Genomic DNA, 24,471 nt, shown 5'->3' with positions numbered 1-24,471 from the left:
TTTTGTGGTGATCTATAATTGATGTTTATTTAGTACCTCTATATAAAGAATAAAATTATTATATAGGCATATATTAAAAGGTTGAAAACCGCTCTGTTAGGTATTTATTTTGGCCCAGGGGTGCCGTGAAAATATTACAGGGACACTAAAGACGCCATGAATCGAGAAAGCTTGGGAACCTCTGATATAGACAGTGTATGCTTTATCTTTATTTTCTTTCAAAACACAATTATAATGTGTAAGTGGCGCCGTTCAACACCGTTTACGTATTAATTTCACTGAATTTTTTTAGGTGGTTATTTTCAGTTAGACGTAACTTTTTTTTAGTTAAACGTAATGAGCTTGAATCATTTCCAGCTATCTTGCTGTTACGTAAAAATATGTCCGCAGATTAGTTTGGTTATTGTATTTTATTTATTTATTTTTTTTTTTTCATAGTTCCTAAAAATGTTCGCAAAAATAATTTTCAGTGACTTTGGCTTATCAATCTCGCACAAATTGTAAAAAACAACCAATCCCAGCAACTCTCATTCAACTGAACACACGTACAAATTTTATAAATGGTTACAATAAGTGACGTTATGTGGCTATGGTTCGTATTTAACTTTCATTAGGCCAAGGGAATAGCAGACGATTTTTCTTTCAATGTGTCGTGTGGTTTTCTAGTGTGTAATATTAATTTTAAAAAAATGGCCAAGAAGATTTTATGCGTTGGACGTGCTTGTTTAGACGTAATTATGGTATGCAAATCTTTTCCAGAAGAGGACAGCGATATTAAGTATGTTCCCTCCCCTTCTCTTTAAAAGAATCATCACCATGGAATGTTTATACAATTTAAATTTAAATATACTTAATATTTCTGATCGGATATCTACAGTTAATCCATAACTAATACTGTGCCGTCTCTCAGAACCCAAAGTATTTAAATTTTCCGTTTATGCGCCGGTTTTACTTTTTTTCGGGATCACCAACGCTTCCGTACCATTCCTGCAAATTTGCCACCTGATTTGAATCTTCACAACATTAATTAATAAATAAATAAAATAAAAAAGTAAGTAGCAAACCGAACTCTGATCTGGTGTTGTGAAGATTCAAATCAGGTGGCAAATAAAAAAAAAAAAAAAAATATATATATATATATATACAGTATATATATATATATTTTTTTTTTAATTTTTTTTTTTTTTTTATATTGTACCATTGTGGTAGTGTACCATAGAATAATGATTAAATGAAGAGACAGTGAGAAACTTTGTACAGGTATTAGGAACATTTATAGGGGTTGTATAAGAATTACCATAAAAGGTCACATTTTGATACACGATGCTGAAAAATATGGTCACATGATATCAGTATGGCATATGATCTAAACAGGCCTAATAGCTGTCAGCCATGCCCGATATAAGGGTGTATATAAGATTCTGTCGCAACAAATCCCATTTTAAAACCAGTACAGACCTTATCTCACCAAGTGACCAAGGAGTTTGTAGTCGGTGTGCAATGCAACAGCAAAGGGTATCCCGCACATGTTTGGTTGAATTTAAGTCTGGCGATCACGCTGGCCATGGCAATCGTTGGATAGCTGGATATCTTTGGTTTCAAGATATTCCTCCACCACTTCAGCTTTATGTGCAGTGGTGTGGCACATAAAGAGAACACTCCCTCCACTGTAAGTGTCCCTTTCTCTGATGTTGGAAGGTTCTTATCACATTCCTGGTTGTCTCCAGATAAAATAAAAAGTCTAGAATCTGTTTGTAGGCTAAAACGGGACTCACGAGAGAACAGAACCGTACTTCATTTGTCGGGGGCTCCAAATAATGTGTTCATGGTACCAGTTTTGATGAGCTCTGCAGTGGTTTGGGATTAATGGGATACAAACCACTAGTTTCCTTGTCCACTGGAATTGAGCCTTCTTATCACATTCCAGTTGGAAATGTTTACACCTGTGGCTGCAGCAACCTCAAGAGACAGTTGAGTTGAGAGGATATTGTAGGGTACTGCCTTGCTCTTAGTACCAGATAGTAGTCTGTTCTGGTTGACATATCCCTCGGGCAACCTTGGTCAGCTCTCCTTGTAATGGTTCCTGTTTGCTGAAACTACTTCCATAGTGCTGTGATCACACTGCGTGACATATTAAGCCAATGTGCCACCTGCAACTGCCCAGCTTCATGTTGTCCAGTTGCCTGCCATCTCAAAAAAAAATCGTCGAAACAACAGTGCCTTGCCATCCTGAGTATTAGGCGCACTATAGCCTCTGCAGCTCGTGCGCCATTAAACCCCCCATAACACTACCGTCCTGAGTGTCGGAAATGTGGCTATCCCACTGAGGAAGCCAAAAAATAGGAATGAAGTGATGTGGTCGCAACCCACGTTTTTACAGAAATTAATAATTTGCATAATGTGCAGCTCTGTACGATGGTAGATCAATTTCTATTGGATACTCGGAATTTGCATGCCAGGATGTCTATTATATCAAATATTCACTTTTGGCAACATTGTTCACATTATTCACATTCACGAAAAGCATTTTGTTGAGCAGGTTAGTACAGTGCAATCTCTCAGATCACAAGACATTTACATTTACACAAGACCAGGCATGTTGTTATGGGCCTATATGAGAGCTTGAAGGACAGGGTGGATGCCCTCGAAGGATTAAAAGTGAGGGGCCCATCAAGCTCTCAGCTGCCCACACCAATGCCAGAGCATTCTCTTGGGCATCGGGCATCACGGCGGCAACCCCCAAGGCAGAATGCGCTTGTCCCAAAGGAACTAATAGTTGTTGGTGACTCTATTGTCAGAGAAACTGGAAACATGCTTTGTAAAAAGGATAGGTGGACCAGGACCAGGGTATTCCTGCCGGGGGCAAAGGTTGATAACGTTGTAGAGCGGATATCATCTTTTAAGGGCACAAAAGGTGACATAGTTGTACCCGTTGGCACTAATGATATTAAGAGTAGGAGACCGGCGGAATTAATTAACAAGTACAGGTCACTGTTGAAAAAAAGCCGTGAATTAGAGTTGAATTTGAAAGTGTCTGCAATTCTGCGCAGACACGATAGGAGGGAGTATATGATGAGAGCCCTGTCGATCAATTCGGCCCTGGAAAGATTGTGCAAGGCTCAAGGGGTAAAATTTTTTTCAGCCTGGTCTGTACTTGTTAACAGGAGAGACTGCTTCTACAGGGATGGGATACACTTAAATAGAAAGGGTGCAAGAATGTTTGCTGATGCTATCGAGGCAGTGTTAGGTGGGTCGGAAAACTGCTAGATTGGGGGGGGATACAAGGACTAATAGATTAACAGTAGCCACTTTTTTGAGGTGAAAGTGATTCTTGCACTGCTTCTATTGGAATGAGCAGCAGCTTGGAAAATAAGATGCAGGATATTTCACATACTGCTGGAAGTCATTGGGGTACAAGTAAACACATGGGTTGTGTTAGGGTAGCTAAGAAAAAGAATATGTGCATGTATACTTGCGTGTATACCAATGCTAGGAGTTTGGTAAATAAATTTGATGAATTTGAGGTATTGCTCAAAGCATCAAAAGCGGATATTGTTGGGACATCAGAGACGTGGTGTCACACAGATATAAGTAATGCAGAACTGGAATTTGGGGAGTACAACATCTACAGAAAGGATAGACAGGATAGGAAGGGAGGAGGGGTTATGTTATTAGTGAAGAAACACATAAAATCCAAGGAACTGAACCCAGTTGACATCGCTGGACAGTGCAGTGTTGAGTCAGTTTGGTGTGACATATGCATTGGGAGATCAAAATTGAGAGTGGGAGTGTGCTATAGGCCTAATGACTCTGATGAGTATAATAAAGAACTGTACAGGGAAATAGAGTGGGCCAGTAAATCAGAGAGTCTTATAATGGGGGATTTTAATTTCCCAGATTTTGACTGGAATTTGTAGGTTGGTCACTCGCACACTAGCAAGGCTTTTGTGGATTTACTGGATGTTTGTTTTCTAAATCAGCATGTTCGGGAGGCAACTAGAGGGAGCAGTACTCTTGATTTGATTATCAGTAGTGATTCTTCATTCATTAAGAATCTGCAGATACAGGAACCACTAGGTGGCAGTGATCACAGTGTGCTGAAGTAGGATTTACTCAAGGAGGTAACTACCATCAGGGGTAAAGGGAAGGGTTATTGCTTTCGTAAAGGCGACTACGATGGTCTGAGACAGTATTTAAATTCTATACAGTGGGACCAACTGATGATGTTATGAACAGCAAACTCAAAATGGGAAGCATTCAAAGAACTTATCTTGGAAGCTACTAGGCTTTACTTACTAATTAAGAAGTATTGTTCAAGGTTCAGGCCTAAATGGATGTCAGATGAAATAATGAGACATATGGCAGAGAAGAAAAATGCATGGGATACATATAAATTAACATGTGACACAGAAGCCTATAATAGATATAAGTTGATCTGTAACCAAGTTACAAAGGAGGTTAGGCAGGCAAAGGCAGATTACGAGAAATCTTTGGCAAGGGATGCAAAGAAAAACAGCAAGGAGCTCTTTACTTATGTAAACTCTAGAAGGAAGGAGATGAATCAGATTGGTCCACTTGATATCGATGGTTCAACTGTTGATGATCCTGCTCAGGTAGCTAACAAACTAAATCAATATTTTGCATCTACATTCACACGTGAGGAGTTATTCAGGAAGGGGAATGCCATAGATGAAGTAAACACTGGCAGTGAGCTAGATGATCTTGTAATAATTGAGAGTAAAGTGGAGGAGAAATTGTTGAAGATAAACACAAGAAAGGCACCTGGGGTGGATGGGATCTATCCAGTTATATTAAAGGAGGCAGCAAAGGAAGGAAGCAATCTGTTAGCCATAATTATGAGAGCTTCATTGCACTCAGGGGAGGTACCCATGGACTGGAGTTGTGCAAATGTAACCCCAATTCACAAAGGAGGATCAAAGGCTGACGCAAGTAATTATAGACCTGTGAGTTTAACTTCTGTTCCAGGAAAATTAATGGAAGCACTGGTTAAAGAAGCACTGCAGGATCATCTTGAGAAGAATTCAGTTATAGCTCAGACACAGCATGGTTTTGTTAAGGGAAGGTCTTGCCTGACCAATTTGATTGGATACTATGATGTAGTCACAAAAGAATTGGATGCAGGGAATAACTTTGATATTATATATTTGGATCTTAGAAAGGCTTTTGATACTGTTGCACATGGACGACTGCTGCACAAATTGGAGCAGTGTGGCATTGGTGGCAAATTGTTGCTTTGGATAAAGGGATGGTTGAGTGGCAGAAGACAGAGAGTGGTAATTAATGAACACTGCTCGTCGTGGACTAATGTTATTAGTGGAGTCCCTCAGGGTTCAGTGTTGGGCCCATTGTTGTTTTCTGTATTTATAAATAATATTGATGATGGTATATTAAGCTTAATGTCCAATTTTGCAGACAATACAAAGGTTGGAAGGGTTGTTAAGAATGCTACTGACGCTATAACAGGATCTGGAAAGGTTGAGCAGATGGGCTGAGAGGTGGCAAATGAAGTATAACATTGACAAATGTAAAGTACTACATATGGGAAACAGCAACCCCAGAGCAACGTATCAACTCTGTGGTACTACACTGACAGTGGTAGAGAATGAGAAGGACCTGGGGGTAATTGTGCAGGCAGATACGAAGTTCTGTGAGCAGTGCAGATGGGCTGCAAGAGTAGCTCATGGTGTCTTGTCAATGATATACAGGAATTTTTCTAGCAGGGATAGGGAGGTGATTATTCCCTTGTATAAGGCAATGGTCAGGCCACACCTTGAGTACTGTATACAGGTCTGGAGGCTTCATTTCAAGGATGTGGAGCTGCTGGAACGAGTACAGAGAAGGGCAACAAGGTTAGTGAACGGAATGAAGGGTTGCTCTTACGAAGAAAGGCTTAAGTTGTGCAAATTGCAGTGTCTGGAGACTAGGCACCGGTGAGGTGATCTGATAGAGGTGTACAAAGCTTTGAATGGTTTGAGCATGCTCAATGCTGATGGGATACTGCCTCTTGCTCAGAATAATCACCTGAGAGGGCATAAATTCAAATTGAGGAAAGACAGATGTAGGATAGATGTGCGGAAATTTGCCTTTAGCCAGCGGGTAGTTGGTTGGTGGAACGGACTTCCATCCCTTGTTGTGGAAGTTGATAGCCTAAATAAATTTAAGGCTCAGCTGGACAGGTATTTCGAACGAAGGGAGGGGTGAAGTGGAAGGGTGTTTTTTTTTTTTTTTTTGGCTGATGCTGCTTAAGCTTGCTTTCTTGCATCATATGCCTCTACTAATGCTAATTTTCCACCATGTTGCATTTGCCACATTTCATTTGTGATATTGCATTTTAAAAGAATTGCTGAATGTGAAACTCAGCTAAGACTAAGTGAATTAACAAATGTACAAATTATGACCTGAACAGGTGCACTGTGTGGCATCACTGAAGAAAGGGGGCAGATGAGTCAACTAGCCTGGACTTGGATTTTGAGTGAGGGGAGTAGATCACTGCCATGAGTTATAGAAAAGAGGAATGGCCAGTCCAGTGAGGCTATTTTTCCTAAGGCTCACTGGACTGGAAAAGTATTTTCCCCATTCATTCTGATGTGTATGCAAACCATTCGAACGGTTACAATAAAATCAAACTTCTTATATCTTTGATGGCGAAAAAAAAATTCAATCAAAAGATCCTTACCATTTGATAAATTATTTTGTAAACCTTTACTTTCAAGAACATGGTCTGTAATAATAATAGTATTTTTTTTTTTTTTTTTTTTTTGTGCCTGGAGTAACACAGACTGTGTTTAAATCTCACACTAGAAAACAAGTGGAAAAACACGCAACATCTCGCACTATAATGCCAGGCATGTTTATAGAGAAGTGACTATCTTATGTTGGTAGACTACAGTGGACAAAAACTAGAATCATCTAACAAAACTGAAAATTCTGTTTACCAGACAATAAGACATCAATAGCTTTAATGAAATAGGATATTTGGGATAAAATAAAGTATTATTATACAATATTAGGAAGAAATATAATATTTCTAAATTAATTCCACCTCTTCTAACCAAAATTCCATTAATTGGGTTGATGTCACTCAATAAAAAAATGAATAGGCAATATTAAAAGTAAACAGAAATTGTGTTATATACAAACACTATTATTACACTAGCCCAGTGGTTTCTACTATTTTTTTTAATAATGGCACCCTTAAGTAATTTATTTTATTTTGTGGCCACCCTACTCAATTTCCTGGCTGATCCGATTCTCTCTCTCTCTCTCTCTCTGTTACCTGCAAAGTGTAGAATCCAGGCATTGTATAGAATGCCTAGGCAACGTATGAAAAACTTTTCTTTATTACATATACAGTGTTTATTGTAATATTTTTATACAAAATACAATAAAGCACAAAATTAATATACAGTATAAATATGCAAATTGATAAAAAGAAAAAGTTCCAAAAAATTCTATATGTTATGTTAGCAATGGGAAATACATTTAAACTTAAAGCAGATGAAAAGTCCCCAAAGTTTTCATGTTATAAAATTTTTTTATATTATATTTAGTACTTATGACAGGTATATATTAATTTTAACAGTAAGATATGAGCAGTATTCCTCCCAGTGTGCCTTTGTATAAAAGTTGGAACCGTGAATCATTTAATAATGGTATCACAACATAATAAAGAAAAGTTTATTTCATATGTTGCCTAGGCATTCTATACAATGCCTGGATTCTACACTTTGCCGGTAACATATATATATTATATATCAACCCCAGGGGGCTCATATCTGGTGAGTATGGGCTTGGCACACCCAGAGTCCTGAGCTGGATATCATCATTCTTCTCTTTCTTGGTGATTCCCTTCTACTTCTCTCTCTCTCTCTCTCTCTCTCTGGGTAACTCAGGAGTTCCCCCCACCCCCGGTTGGTGCAGCAAAAGCGTCAGGCTTACTTTCAGGCTTCCTTGCACGATATAGCTAATAATAATAATAATATATATATATATATATATCTCTAATATTAAAAAAAATGTTATAGTTATTATAATAATAACTAAAAATTATAATTATTATAATAATATAATTATAAATAAAATTACAATTCATAATACAAATATAAACTTATATAATAATTTTATTCTTTATATAGAGGTATTAAGTGTTTAGTATCTCTTCATATAGAGGTACTAAACACTTATTTAAACACTTGGTTTATGTAACTTTTTTATGAGATATTTGTGCCTGGTTTGATTCACAGATCGTTTTGGTGTTAGGTGGAATATTTATAATGAAATAAATATATAAATTAAAAAAAAAATAAGTTTAAGAACTTAAATTGAAATTACGTGGCACCCTGGGAATCTGTTGCAGCACCCCAGGGTGCTATGGCACTTTGGTTGAAAACCACTGCACCAATAATAATAGTGCTATTTTGTTTTACAAAAAAAAAAAAGGTACTTGATGTTGCCACTTTTTGTTGTTTAAATTTATGTATGTTACTATATTGTAAAAATCAAATCTTTGATGTAAGCTGGATTGAATTTATCATTCTTAACATGGGGAAATCTTTTAAAAAACTTTAATGTTTGTTGTTGAACATTTCTGTACATTTGTCTCCCATCATATTCCTTGTTTCCAGTGGGATCTAGATTCACAGTGTTTAGTGGGTCATTTCATACATTAAACATTATGGTATTGAAAGTTAAATGTGGCCTAGGAAAAAAATTCCTAGCCTATAGATAAAATTTGTATAATATTGTTAAAAATCAGTAGCAGAATGCTGATTTGAAGAATAAATTAAAAAAAAAAAAAAAAAACTTATGTTTTGTGCATGATATTACACTATTAGCATTAGCATTAGTTGAGGCATTTGATGCAAGAAAGCAAGCTTATGCAGCATCAGCCAAAAAAAATAAAATAAAATAAAATAAATAAATAAAAAATAACCACTTCACCCCTCTGTTCGTTCGAAATACCTGTCCAGCTGAGCCTTAAACTTATTTAGGCTATCAACTTTCACGACAAGGGATGGAAGTCAGTTCCACCAACCAACCACCCGCTGGCTAAAGGCAAATTTCAGCACGTCTATCCTCCATCTGTCTTTCCTCAATTTGAATTTATGCCCTCTCAGGTGATTATTCTGAGCAAGAGGAAGAATCCCATCAGCATTGAGCATACTCAAACCATTCGAGGCTTTATACACCTCTATCAGATCACCTCGCTGGTGCCTAGTCTCCAGACACTGTAATTTGCAAAACTTAACAAATCATTGACAATACACCATGAGCTACTCTTGCAGCCCGTATGCACTGCTCAGAGAACTGGCGCCTCCGTAGCCAGGTGGGAAGGAGCAGCAGTGCGTAGCACACGCTTCTTGATTAGACCGGGGTTCGAGCCCATCACCACCAAATACGGAGGATGCGGAAAGGTCATTCAGGGAATGACCACCGCATATCCCGGAGCAATATGGCCTTAGTTGCTAATGCTCCTAAAAACCAAATAACAACAATAACAACAGCTCAGAGAACTTCATATCTGCCTGCATAACCACCCCCAGGTCCCTTTCATTCTCTACCACTGTCAGTGTAGTACCACAGAGTTGATACGTTGCTCTGGGGTTGCTGTTTCCCATATGTAGTACTTTACATTTGTCAATGTTAAACTTCATTTTCCACCTCTCAGCCCATCTGCTCAACCTTTCCAGATCCTGTTGCAGCAGCATAGTGTCAGTAGTGTCCTTGACAACCCTGCCAACCTTCGTATCATCTGCAAACTTGGACATTAAGCTTGATATATCATCATCAATATCATTTATAAATACAGAAAAGAATAATGGACCCAATACTGAACCCTGAGGGAATCCACTAATAACATTAGTCCACAATGAGCAGTTTCCATTGATTACCACTCTCTGTCTTCTCCCCCTCAACCATCCCTCTATCCATAGCAGCAATTCGCCTCCAATGCCACGCTGCTCCAATTTGTGCAGCAGACTTCCATGTGCAACAGTATCAAAAGTCTTTCTATGATCTAAATATAATATCAAAGTTATTCCCTGCATCCAGTTCTTTTGTGACTGCATCATAGTATCCAATCAAGTTGGTCAAGCAAGGCTTACCCTTAACAAAACCATGCTGTGTCCGAGCTATAACTGAAGTCTTGTCTAGATAATCCTGCAGTGCTTCTTTAACCAGTGCATCCATTAATTTTCCGGGAACAGAAGTTAAACTCACAGGTCTATAATTACTTGTGTCAGCTTTTGATCCTCCTTTGTGAATTGGGGTCACATTTGCACATCTCCAGTCCATGGGTACCTCCCCTGAGTCCAAGGAAGCTTTCATAATTATGGCTAAGGGTTTGCTTACTTCCTTTGCTGCCTCCTTTAATATAACTGGATGGATCCCATCCACCCCAGGTGCCTTTCTTGTGCTTATCTTCAACAATTTCTCCTCCACTTTACTCTCAGTTATTACAAGATTCTCTAGCTTAGTGCCAGAGTTGAATACACCTCTGGCATTCCCCTCGCTGAATAACTCCTAATGTGTGAGTGTCGATGCAAAATATTCATTTAGTTTGTTAGCTACCTGAGCAGCATCATCAACAGTTGACCCATTGATATCAAGTGGACCAATCTGATTCATCCCCTTCCTTCTAGAGTTTACATAAGTAAAGAACTCTTTGCTGTTTTTCTTTGCATCCCTTGCCAAAGATTTCTCATAATCTGCCTTCGCCTGCCTAACCTCCTTTGTAACTTGGTTACAGATCAACTTGTATCTATCATAGGCTTGTGTCACGTGTTAATTTGTATGTATCCCATGCATTTTTCTTCTCTGCCATATGTCTCATTAGTTCATCTGACATCCATTTAGGCCTAAATCTTGAACAATATTTCTTAGTTGGTATGTAAAGCCTAGTAGCTTCCAGGATAAGTTCTTTGAATGCTTTCCATTTTGAATTTGCTGTTTGTAACATCATCAGTTGGTCCCACTGTATAGAATTTAAGTACTGTCTCAGTCCATCGTAGTCGCCTTTACGAAAGCAATAACCCTTCCCTTTACCCCAAGGAGGTAGTTACCTCCTTGAGTAAATCCCACTTCAGCACACTGTGATCACTGCCACCTAGTGGTTCATTTATCTGCAGATTCTTAATGCATGAAGAATCACTACTGATAATCAAATCAAGAGTATTACTCCCTCTAGTTGCCTCCCGAACATGCTGATGTAGAAAACAATCATCCAATAAAAACACAAAAGCCTTGCTAGTGTGTGAGTGACCAGCCCCCAAATTCCAGTCAGTATCTGGGAAATTAAAATCCTCCATTATAAGACTCTCTGATTTACTGGTCCACTCTATTTCCCTGTGCAGTTTCTTATTATACTCATTAGAGTCATTAGGCTTATAGCACACTCCTACTCTCAATTTTGGTCTCCCAATGCTTATGTCATACCAAACTGACTCGACACTGCACTGTCCAGCGATGTCGACTGGCTTCACTTCCTTGGATTTTATGTATTTCTTAACTAATAGCATAACCTCTCCTCCCTTCCTATCCTGTCTATCCTTTCTGTAGACATTGTACTTCCCAAATTCCAGTTCTGCATTCCTTATATCTGTGTGACACCACGTCTCTGAAATCCCAACAATATCTGCCTTTGATGTTTTGAGCAATACCTCAAATTCATCAAATTTATTTACTAAACTCCTAGCATTGGTGTACATGCAAGTATACATGCACCTGTTCTTTTTCTTAGCTACCCTAACACAACCCATGTGTTTACTTGTACCCCAGTGATTCCCAGAGCAATCTCTGAAATATCCTGCATCTTATTTTCCAGGCTTCTGCTCATTCCAATAGAAGCAGTGCAAGAATCACTTTCACCTCAAAAAAGTGGCTACTGTTAATCTATTAGTCCTTGTATCCCCCCAATCTAGCAGTTTTCTGACCCACCTAACACTGCCTCAGTACCATCAGCAAACATTCTTGCACCCTTTCTATTTAAGTGTATCCCATCCCTGTAGAAGCAATCTCTCCTGTTAACACGTACAGACCAGGCTGAAAAAAATTCTACCCCTTGAGCCTAGCACAATCTTTCCAGGGCCGAATTGACCGACAGGGCTCTCATCATATACTCCCTCCTATCTTGTCTGGGCAGAATTGCAGACACTTTCAAATTCAACCCTAATTCGCGGCTTTTTTTTCAACAGTGACCTGTACTTGTTAAGTAATTCTGCCGGTCTCCTACTCTTAATATTATTAGTGCCTACGTGTACAACTATATCACCTTTTGTGCCCTTAAAAGATGATATCTGCTCTACAACTTCATCAACCTTTGCCCCTGGCAGACATACACTGGTCCTGTTTCACCTATCCTTTTTACAAAGCATGTTTCCCTGACAATAGAGTCACCAACAACTACCAGTTCCTTTAGAGCCAACGCATTCTGCCTTGGGGGCTGCCGCTTTGTTGCGTGATGATCAGGTGCAAGCTCTGGCATTGGTGTGGGCAGCTCAGAGCTTGATGGCCCCTCACTTTTAATCCTTCGAGGGCATCCACCCTGTCCTTCAAGCTCTCATATAGGCCCATAACATTGCTGAGTTGTCGCCTGATTTCCTTACACTCCTTGCATCGCACGCACACACAAAGACATCCCCCATGGCAGTATCATGTCCCGTACCCGACTGTGTTATCTTAAGAAATGTACAGGATCTGCTAAAAATAATGTAGGGATTTTATATTGTTATGTTTTCAACCCCTCCCCAATGAAGATTTAGGCTTAAAAATTTCATGAATCTGTGCACAGTTGAACAGTGTTCTGCTACAGAACTTCAAAACAGGTGTTCCATCATTGTAGCTCAAAAGGCATGTTATTAAGAATTTCATGTTAATGTTCCTACTGTTCCAGTATATAAATTAGCTTCTATTTTTTTTTTCTGTGTGAGTCTTCCACCACTCCCCTCTTTCTTACAGTTTTGCATACCGGTGTATTACAATAAAACCACGATTAAGAATCACTGTCTATGTTTTATCCCAATTACTTCTAGTACTCAATTATTTCTCCTCCTCCTTTTTTTAAAAAATTTATATTGTGACATTATATAATGTATATAGTATTTCCTCATGTAGAGTAGTGAAACTAAAATAACAGACACATGATGATGCAACATTGCTCTTACTGATGACATATCAGCCCTTGAGAGATTTTGATTATATAACTGAGCAACTCCTTGCAGTACAGCAGTATAATGTGTTGTACTGCAAATTAGCTTTTCTGTAAACAATGCTTTACCACAGATGTTCCCAAATTTTCTCGGTTCATGGTGCCCTTAGTGTCTCAGTAATTTTTTCATGGCACCCCTAGGCCAAAAGAAATACCTAACAGTTCCGCTCATTAAGTAGTTAAGTCCAAACAACTTAATAAGTAATGTTGAAACTGTGAACTATCTAGAGCTAGTAGTTCGTGCAGTGTTGGACAGATGTCGAGTATCCCTATGTTTCCGTCGAAAATTTAAAATATCCCATGCCACCCTGGTGTGCTGCGGGGCACAGTTTGGGAACCACTGGTTAAGCATATAGTTGTGCATTTACTATATTAAATTGAAGACTCTGGTTTACTTTTCTTGGGAACCCAAAACCAGTGTCGTAACTAGAAAAAGTGGGCCCCAATGCAAAGTTTAGTGTGTGCCCCCCCCCCCTTGAAAATATGTTTTTGTAAAAATAAAAATTGTCCTGGAAGCAGCAGCTATACTAATACCATTTCACCTCTATCCATGGCAATTTCGCTTGTGCCGTGTAGCTAGCAAACAATAAACGTGCTTCATGTGAAAAAAATTATTGTTCATAGACTTAGTAAATTTTATCATAAAGATAACTAAAAAACTTACATTTTTACTCAATTTTTTTCTCTTTCAGGCAGGAGGGCAGTAGGCCCCCTTTCAGTTGTGGACCTCAATGTACTGCCAAAAGCCATAACTCTTGATGAATCCCACAAACTTTCTCAGGTTACAGCTTGTGCAAGAAATCCTGCCAAACAGTTTTTAAACTTGCACATTATTTTCAAAACTGCCAGAATATTAAGGATGATGACGACCTAATTTTTTTCACTTAATGTATGATGAAGTGAACTTTCACTTGAATGGTTTTGTTAATAAATCTACAAACTGGTGGTGCATGCATGTGTGTAGTGTGGTGCACACATGCATGCACCACACTTCACTCTTAACATGTTACTGGGTAGTCTGGGATTATGAACAAATGATTGATCCAGTTTTTCAAGAATGAATAAGGTGAACTGTGCCAAGGTTTGGATCACACCGTGGTGTGATCTGAAACCTTTTCAGACCATCACTAAAGGAAATGAATTAGTAGGAAATGGGCTAGAGCGGCTTGAATGGCAATGTTACATGAACTGTTCTGAAACAGGGCATAAGCAGACTTCTGCAATTCACAGATTTATCAGTAGCAATTTCTCGTGGGGTTACTTTTAGGAGGGAGCATGTGTTATAACAAGGCACAGGCATTAAAGGATTTGAAAGTTACCACCTTAGGACAGAAATTGCTAAATGAATCTTGGACTAGAATAATGGAAATTGTTATTCTTAGAGTGCACCAAAAGTGTGACTGCTGATAGTGGACTTCTGTTAGACATTATATGTCTATAGTTAATGGCTAAAAAAAATTGTTTCCAAGGTATATTTTTGGCTTAAAAGAAATTTTGTTTTATTAATACTTTAAAAAATAGGAAACCCCTACATTTCTTTTGGCAGACCTTATTTGTAGTATGGAAGTGATTCTTTGTAGTAGAAATCAAGCAGTACTCCCAAACCTGTAAAAAATCTTATCATAAATATACAAAAGAATCACTAAATGAAATGATTCCACCCTCACCGAGTGTGACTCCTGCATTCATAATACACAGCTACAAGTGAAAAAGACTATGGAAGCATTATCTTCTACATTTCTTTGTTTTAAGCCGCAACAGAAAGATTTGAAATTAGCAGATGGTGGCTTTTGTTAATTTCAATCCATGATTTTGAATTTATTAAAATATTTTCTAAAATTTTTCAAATAATTTATTGGAGTCACTGTAATCTCAGTTGAGTAGTTAGTTATTTTTTTAATTAAACTTTTGTTTGTTGTTTTCATGCAAAGAATTATTTTTTCTTCACCTAGTGTAGACTACAATAGCAAAGGACCCCTGCTGTTTGCATGTAAATAAAATAAGATATGCAGGACTGCTCGGTGATATTTGTCACCCGTGTACAAAAAAATCGCCATTCCAACCCCCAATTCTCCAACAAAAATTTTGTATACTTTACGTTTGTGTATAAGGAAGAACATGAAAATTGCATTTTTACTACAAATGCATAATCTTAAATTATTTATTAAATTATTTTAAAATGAACATCATATAAATATTACAATATATTTATTACTAATGATAAGAAAAACACAGTATAATAAAATTTTACAAAAATTGCACTTTTCTGGTTTTCACAGAAGCAAGCATCCTTATTATTTTATGCATGTGAATTTCATCTAATACTTCATCCACTAGACCTAGACATCCATGACAGATGCACTAGTGCACGAAGGTCTAGTGTGCCCCTATCATGCTTGGTGCCTGTGTGCAGTGCATGCACATGCCTTGGACTGGTCCTAAAGATGTGCCTGCAGATAGTTCAAGATAGTGTCCAATTCCCATTGGAATTGGACACTGAATCTCGTTATGGGATGACATAGAGTATCCTTGGAATAGGATTAAATTCCATTGGAGCAACGTCAAACGTTGGCTGCCAGTGATATTGGACTCTTAGCCGATTCATCATTGTGATCGTGGACACTTATCATTTGTATAATGTTATCACTTTTGTGTAGGCCTGATCAGACATATAATAATACATAGGATAAACAATGTTTATTGTAATCAGCATTTCAGTTTATGTTATCGCTTTTTTGCCTTATGTGGTTTATGGATATGCAGTGAAAGTGATTATGTACATCCCATTCTTGAACTCTGACACATTGCATGTTCAGTTACTGCTGTTTCTCTGTACATTTTGTATAGTTTTTAGCACTTTTACTCTGTGAAAGAAAGTACTGTATCTATACGCCTACCAATCTGATTGTTAACCCTTTTCTAATTCTTAATTTTAATATTTTCTTTATTGTATAGATATTACACCTTTTTAACGTTCACATATGCAAAGGAGTCTTTTTTTTTTTTTTCTCTTTCCATCATTAAGAACTAACAAACAAGGAGTTAATAGAGCTGGGGGGGGCTCAGAAGATTGTAAAAAAGAACCAAGATGATGATGTGTAAATGGCCAAAGCATTCATGGACACTGCTGCAGAAATAGCAGCCTTTGATAGGTTATGTCCAGATGTTATTAGGATGCTGGCTTTATCACAGGGATCAGCTTGAGGGATCCCACCCATAATGCTGGTCAAACTGGAGAATTGCCCATATGTATAACTATTCTTTGTCTTCCATCCATTTATTTATTACTTTATCGATTTTGGCAGTGTATCCCAATATCGCACTTCTCCAACTGATACGTGAGGCAGTTATGGGTCTGTATCAGAAGTCTTTCTAAAATTCATGTAAATTATAACAGTTATTTCCTGCATCCAGTTTCTTTGAGACTACTTCATAATATTTTACCAGATTGATTGGATTTGATTTTTCCTAAACAAATTTGTAGCTCTCTTGTGCTCTCATTACTACTAAGATGACTCTGCATTACATCATTAATCATAAATTTCCAGGATTTTTCTACTGCAGAAGGAAAAATTTTGCATGGATCACTCTTGGAATTCCCCCCCCATTTTTGTATGGGAGAGAAATTTGCACATTATCAATGTTTTGGAACTTTATTCAAGCCTTGAGGATTCTTTCATTATTATATGTAGGAGTTTAGTGGCCATCTCAGTTACTCCTTTCAGTATAACCAGTAACATTCTTCCCATGGGAAAAAATATTCTAGTGTGAATAGAATATTTAGTGGGCTTGCTGTGAATACAAAGAACTTGTTCAACTTGGTCAGCCTTCTGCTTGGGGGATTGTCTATACTGTGATCCCTTTGTCCACCCTCATGTAGTGGTCCAGTATAGTTCATTGTTTTCCTTTTAATGCTTACATATGCAAAGAACTCTTTACCCACTTTTTTTTGGATGCCTTTGCTGAATCCTTTCATAATCTGTGTCTCTCACGCCCTAATTTTGATACATTCCATATTGAACAGGATCTTTTGATAATATGCAGTTATCCAGTCTTTAAGCAGTCTTATTTTCTTATACCAGTTTAATCAATTTTTAGTCATCTGTGTCCACTCTGACCATGTCATGTTAAATGTGTAAATCATGTAGAATTTTTCCTGAAACATTTCTCATTTAGCATGCACACATCCCTTAGGAATTTCAGCTGTACTTGCTTATAAGGCCATTATAATCTCCTTTAAGGAAATACACCTTTTCCATTACTGTAATAATTATGATTTTCTTGGATACTTTCCATACCTAAATGTTATAGTCACTGTTAGCTAGTGGCGGACTAACTTGAAAAATATTAATGGCTGATGAATCTTTGTCATGAATGAGAATATTTACCCCCCCCATGCCCTTCAGTGGCATCCCTGACATATTAATTAGAAAGTAGTCATCTAGATAGTCCAAGAAACAACTAGTACTAGACAAGTGAACTACCCTCGGGTTCTACTACATGTCTTGATAATTCAAGCTCCCACAAAAAATGTTCTGATGCCTTTGCCCAATTCATTTACATATGGAGCTGAATCAGCATATTAATTTATTTATTAAGTCTGTAGCCTACTCTGTTTCATTATTTCATAATTTATATTACATCTGGCTAATTTGGTGTTCTTCAGCATCCTCTGTTGTGGATATACCCTTCTTGGATCCCTGTACTTTCTGATCAGATGCATGAGTCTGGTAATCCAATATCATTTTGATTATCAGGTGTCCCAGTGTTCACATTCTGGCAATTGACTTTTCCACTTGAATAAAATGTAGCTTCATCTGGAATTAGGCCACACTATTTCTGTACTGAAGAAGAAAGGACTTTCTTTCTTCTTCAGTACAGCTTTTGTACATTATTCATAGTGCACTTTACAATTACAGGTCCAATGTGTACATTGGACCTGTAATTGTAAAGCAGTATCACTAGATAAATTCCACTTACATTAGGCACATAATATTTATTATTGGTCCAATGTACACAATATCTAACCTATAGTATTGATAGTGGCAATTCTGTTCTATTGTAATCATTGATTTTAAATTGCTAATCCATTCTATAGGGTAGTTATTTTTCTGCACAGCTCCATTTCCATTTGTTTAAGACACTATATGAATACCAAACCATTCTTACCATTCCCTGCCAGGAATGGTGTGGTTTGTGATAGTAAATGGAGCCTTTGTCACAAAGCTTCATACCTCTCCTTAACACTGGTCTTCATTCAGTAGGAAATTAGCATTAGCATTAGTAGGAGGTGTACAATGCAAGAAAGTAAGCTTATGCAGCATCAGCCAAAAAAAAAAAAAAAATGCTCCCATTTCACCCCTCCGTTCATTACAAATACCTGTCCAGCTCAGCCTTAAATTTAATTAGGCTATCAACTTCCACAACAAAAGATGGAAGTCTGTACCACCTGTCAACTACCTGCTGGTTAAAGGCAAACTTCCACACATCTATCCTATAACTGTCTTTCCTCAATTTGATATGCCCTCTCAGGTGATTATTCTGAGTAAGAGGAAGAATCCCATCAGCATTGAGCATGCTCAAACCATTCAAGGCTTTATACACCTCATTTCCTATTACCATGTGTAACTAACATTAAGCTTTTAAAAAAGTTAGAAATTCACCCCTATTGCATATTGTTATTTTTAACAATTAATTCATTGTTAAAAAATAGCAATATGCATGAGATCAATGTGATACTGCCTGAAAGCTCACTGCATATCTGCCCCTTTTTAAGCTATTTTTGCAAATGTACCTGTTTCATTTGAGTTTACAGACATTTTTTGATTGGAAATGTCTGTTAACTTGGCTTATAATGTGATAATTAAATACTTTGCATTGTATTGTAATTTAATTTATATTGTCAGATGATACATTAAAACAAGTTGAGTTTCATTTATAGTTCTAGCCCATATTTAGAGTTTAATCTGGACAGATTTTAAATAATTAATTATCTTCACTTTGTTATTGTCCTTTTTTCATTTATCAATGCAGTGAAAGTGATAAATTTATTTTTCAACTGAAAGAGCACTGGCACATTATTGGCAAAGAGGAGGAAATGCATCTAATAACTGTACAGTTTTAGCTGAATTGGGTGCATCTTGTGAATTTTTGGGCACACTTAGTTCAGATTATGCAGGAAGGTAAGTTATAATTTCTATAATTATAAGTATTTTTGTTTGTTTTAAGTATATTTAGTAGAAATTAAGATTTGTTTGAAATTATTCTAAGTTTTGAATACCACTCAGGAATTCAAGATGTTTAGGCTAGTGCTATTCAAAAAAAAAAATAATAATAATAATATATATATATATATCCGATAATTCAAAATAAAAATAAAAACATAAGCCAGTAGTATGGATATATATATATACATCTCAACACAATTACCAAATCCAGTACTTTCAACTATTATATTTATATCTAAAAGCACTTTGCTAGACTCTGAAGTCAGTTGTATTTTATCAGAAAAGAATGCAAATGTCATCATGGTAATCAAATCCTGACTTGCAAGATAAACTACAAACATGGATTCCCATGTCTCATGAAAGTATAATGTTAGTAAAATTATGTTACTCTTATCTATTGGTTTGTTTAGGGAAGGAATACCATCCCTCTCTTATAGAAATCTAATTCTAGTTAAGTTTCTGTTTCTTGTGTGGATTTTTCTATCTCACTATTTTTACATAATGGAAGAATTGAGCCGTACAGCAGCCTGAAAAGTGAAGTGTCAGAAAGTACAAGGTCTATGGATCTTCATTGGACAAGCAAATATATGGGCTTTGTTAAGATTACTAAAAGCACAAAAATAGGCACATGTATGCTTGCTTTTATACTAATGATAGGTTGCTTATTTACTAATACAGTAAGCAAATTTGATGAATTTGAAGTACCCATTAAATCATCAAATGTGAGGATACTGGAAACACAGTACCACTGAGACATAGGTGTGCAGAATATAATGAGTACAAGGAGTACAGGAAGGGGCTGGAGTAATGCTCTTGGTTAAGAAGCACATAGAATCTAAGGCAGTGCATTTGATTAAATTTGGTGTGGCATAAGACTAGGAAAACAAAAATTAGAGTAGGAATCTGCTATAGGCCAAATGTTTGTGATAAGTTTAATGTAGTTGGGGCCATTAGATAGAAATGTCTTAAGGTAGTGGGGGCCATTAGATAGAAATGTCTTATAATTATTGACTTTAACTTTCTATATATTGACTGAAACCTGTTACTCATACAATAGCAGAAATTTTCTGGATTTATTGGATGACTATTTTCTACAGAAGCAGTATGTTAGAGAGGTAACGAAAGATTAACGTTAGAGAGGTAACTCTTGATTTGATTATCAGTAATGTCTCTTCATGCATTAAGAATATCCAGATAAAGGAACCACTAGGTGGCAGTGACCATTATATATTGGTGTGGGATCTACTTAAAGCTATAACTACTCTTGAAGATAAAGAAAGGGCCCTTACTTTTGTAAAGTCTGAGAATCAGTTATTTGTTTAAAAAACTGTTTGAGACCACTGTCCAAGTAATGCAAACAATAATTTTTACATCGTATATTTAGATTTCAGTATAGCTTTTGACACTATTCCACACAAAAAATTGTTGTACAGATTGGAACAGTGCACCATGAGGGGCAAGTTACTGCTATGGATTAAGGCAGTGCTTCCCAACCTTTTTTTGTGCCAGGACACACTTGGGAAGTTAACTTTTGTGTGGCACACAGAGATAAACAGATTTTGGGGTGTCCGTAAGGACATTTTTGAAAAAATGTATTACATTTGCATTATATTATATGTAATTATGATAAGAAAAGTAAAATACTATGGAAGATATTAAATATTTAATACTAAATTCATACAAAACTTCAAAATAAAATCTTTTCAAATTTTTTTAATGAGGAACTTTGAGCTTGCTTCTGTGAACATAACATTTTTATATCAGGTTTTATTCTTAAAATGGCTATGTGTAACTCCTGATCCAGATTTTTTTAATGATGATCTCTTCAAATTCTTGATAGTCACCATCGATGAGAAACATTGTTTGCACAAATAGTTGGTAGCAAATAGAAGGTCAATTGCTTTTTCTCTGATTGAAGGAAACTCCTTTCTTACCATTAACTAAAATTTGGATAACTCGATTTCTTTAATTTGTATTTGAAGGGTGCGATCATTTCTTAAATCTAACAGCCCTCTTTTTCTTTCATTGATTAATGCGATGCTGGAATTTCTAACGATAATGCAAATGGATTTCGAATCCAATCAAATTTTTTTACATCAAGTGTTTCAAAATAGTGATGAAGTTTTTCCTCAAGCAAACAAATGTTGCTCTACTAATCTCAGTAATTCCTCTTTAGGATTTAAATTATAACACTGATTAAACATCATTAGTGATCCATTTTAACCTAATTTTTTCATAGTTGAATTCACAAACTTTGTCCATACATGTTAGTATGTTTTTGTGTGATTCTTGCAATTTTCGATTTAGCTCATTCAGGTGTTCAAAAATGTCAGTTAAATAAGCTAGTTTTTGGAGCCAATAACTATCCTTCGTTAAATCAGAAAAGTAAGAATTATTCACAAAAAAAATTTTCACCTCTTCTCTTAGCTCATAAACTCTTGATAAAACTCTTCCTTTGGACAGCCAATTACTTCAGTGTGAAATAGCAGAGAGTGGAGGCGCCTCCGTAGCCAGGTGGGAAGGAGCAGCAGTGCGTAGCACACGCTTCTTGATTAGACTGGGATTCGAGCCCGTCACCACCAAATACGGAGGATGCGGAAAGGTCAAGGAATGACCACCGTATATCCCGGAGCAATATGGCCTTAGTTGCTAATGCTCCTAAAAACCAATTAACAAACAAACAGCAGAGAGTGGTATTCCAATCCCAATTTCTTCACACAAAGCTGAAAACAAATGCAACTTTTAACGGCTTGGATTTTATTAAATTCACAACCTTAATAACATCATGTAATGTGGAATTCAGATCCACAGGTAAACTTTTAGATATGAGAGCTTCTCTGTGAATAAAACAATGTATAAGCTGAATTTCTCAGTTTTCAGAATGAATTCTTGATGTAAAATTTTTAATTCTTCTGGTCATTGCAGCTGCACCATTAGTACACAAGCTTAAGCAATCTTTCCATAATATCTTATTTGTCTCAAAGTATTCATTTACCACTTTGAATATTTCATCCCCAGTATGTGATTGGCAGTTCTTTGCAGAACAAATAATGTTCTTTCAAGCATTTCTCCACAATGATTCTAACTAGTGCTATTAACTGAGCACAGTTACTAACATCTGTAGATGCATCAATTTGCAATGAAAATTAATTTTCTGAATTAATTTTGTTTTGATGTTATCTGTTATGTCTTCATTGTGTCTACTAATAGTGTTATTCGAAAGCAGCACCTTTTCAATTTCTTTTGCCTCTTTTGCCCCAAACATAGTGTTAACAATTTCAATGCAGGATAGCTTAAAATAAGCGATCCTGCAATTGTATGCGGCATTTTGGATTTGGCCACCAATTGGGCAAACTTATAACTAGCTTCTTGAACTCAATTTGATACTGTTGTAATCAAATTGAGTTCAAGAAGCAACTTTGCTTCCTATTTTGCATTTGAAGACACTTAAAATTCAAATCTTTTTCTGTACATGATGGATGTTTCATGGTAAGGTGTCAGCATAGCTTACTTGGGACCATTGCTTCATTTGATAACTCTTCTAGGCAAATAAGACATATTGGTTGAGGAAGAGATGAATTATCAGAGCATACAAATCCATATTTGATACATTCCTCATTATATTGTCTAAATACTGGCTTTGTCTTTTTCTTTAGACTACTTTGTTTGTTCCGTGAATCTGATAACTTTCTGGCTCTCCTAAAAAAGTTTTCCATTATGGGTGGAAAATAAATATCTACGAAAATTAAATTTGGTTAAATATAAGCTACTTAATGAAGCAATTTAATAAATATATTTTGAATAATTATTTGTTTTTAGATATAAACATTGATTTTTATTTCTTAAAGTAAGCAATAACTTATTATACATATATCTCTTAGTAGAAAAATGTGAAAGCTGGTCCAAAATAATTCGAAAAAACCAATAGGTAAAGCAAAAAATAAATCTCAACTAAAGTCAGTAAAATCTCATTTTTTCGTGTTTAAGCATGATATCGAACTTGATTTTCATATAAAAAATGGGTTTTTATCAAAGATAAGAGAAAGAACATTATTATATATATTTAAAGTGTTCTGCTGATTATTTTTAAATTTTAGAAATTTTTTTTTGCATAAGAAATGATTTAAAAACCTTTTTTTGCCTTGCATTCAAAAGATATTTTTCAAATTTAAGTTTAAAAAAAAAAAAAGAGGGGAAAAAAAGAAAGAAAGAAAACATGATTTTTATACTTCCAACAAAGGTCAAACTGGTTCTGGTTCAGGTGGACTTGAGGGATTGTATCTAGTCCACTTTCTTTTCCTGGTTTTTTCATTCCTTCTTCTATTTTCTTATCGCAGGTCGAATTCGCTGTTTCCTATTTCTTCCCTAACTATATGAAAAGTTTATAAAATTAAATCTCTCTCTCTCTCTTTCTACGCACACCAGTAATCTTTCTGTGGCACACTAGTGTGTCGCTGCATGCTGGTTGAGAAGCTCTGGATTAAGAGATGGTTGAGTGGCAGAAGACAGACGTTGATTATAAATAAGCACAACTCTTTTTGGACTAATATTTTGACTAAAAGTGAAGTCCCTCAGGTTTAGTGCTTTGCCCTTTACTATTTACATTGGCGCCTCCGTAGCCAGGTGAGGTAGGAGCAGCAGTGCATAGTACACGCTTCTTGATTAGACTGGGGTTCGAGCCCGTGACCAACAAGTACGGAGGATGCGGAAAGGTCAGGGAATGACCACCGCATATCCCCGGAGCAATATGGCCTTAGTTGCTAATGCTCCTAAAAACTAAATAACAAACAAACAAACTGTTTACAGTATTTATTACTGATATTGATGAAGGTATATCAAGCTTATTGTCTAAGTTTGTAGATGATGCAACGGTTGGCAGAGTGGTTAATGACAGGAATGAAGGCAAGGCACCACTTCAACAAGACCTATAAAAATCAGATAAGTATGTATCGTTTATTAACAGCATTAAAAAAGATAATCATACCAGATACAGTATGTAAAATGAAAAATAAATTAAAT

The 24,471-nt window shown here is 36.5% G+C and overlaps 1 protein-coding gene across 1 annotated transcript in view; it reads left to right on the top strand.

Moving 5' to 3' along the window:
- The first annotated feature begins 617 nt into the window (after positions 1-617).
- Positions 618-24,471, top strand: part of LOC150091248 (ketohexokinase-like) — a 56,522-nt gene continuing 32,668 nt past the window's right edge. The window contains exons 1-2 of the mRNA XM_090382978.1: positions 618-778; positions 19,291-19,407. Coding sequence (XP_090239104.1) covers positions 690-778; positions 19,291-19,407 — 206 coding nt within the window. The 5' untranslated portion in view covers positions 618-689. The remainder of the gene's footprint in view (positions 779-19,290; positions 19,408-24,471) is intronic.

This window comes from Mastigoproctus giganteus, chromosome 1, assembly GCF_048544385.1.
Source record: "Mastigoproctus giganteus isolate SK-2022 chromosome 1, ASM4854438v1, whole genome shotgun sequence".
NCBI lineage: Eukaryota > Metazoa > Arthropoda > Arachnida > Uropygi > Thelyphonidae > Mastigoproctus > Mastigoproctus giganteus.
This window is presented reverse-complemented; position numbering and strand designations above follow the sequence as displayed.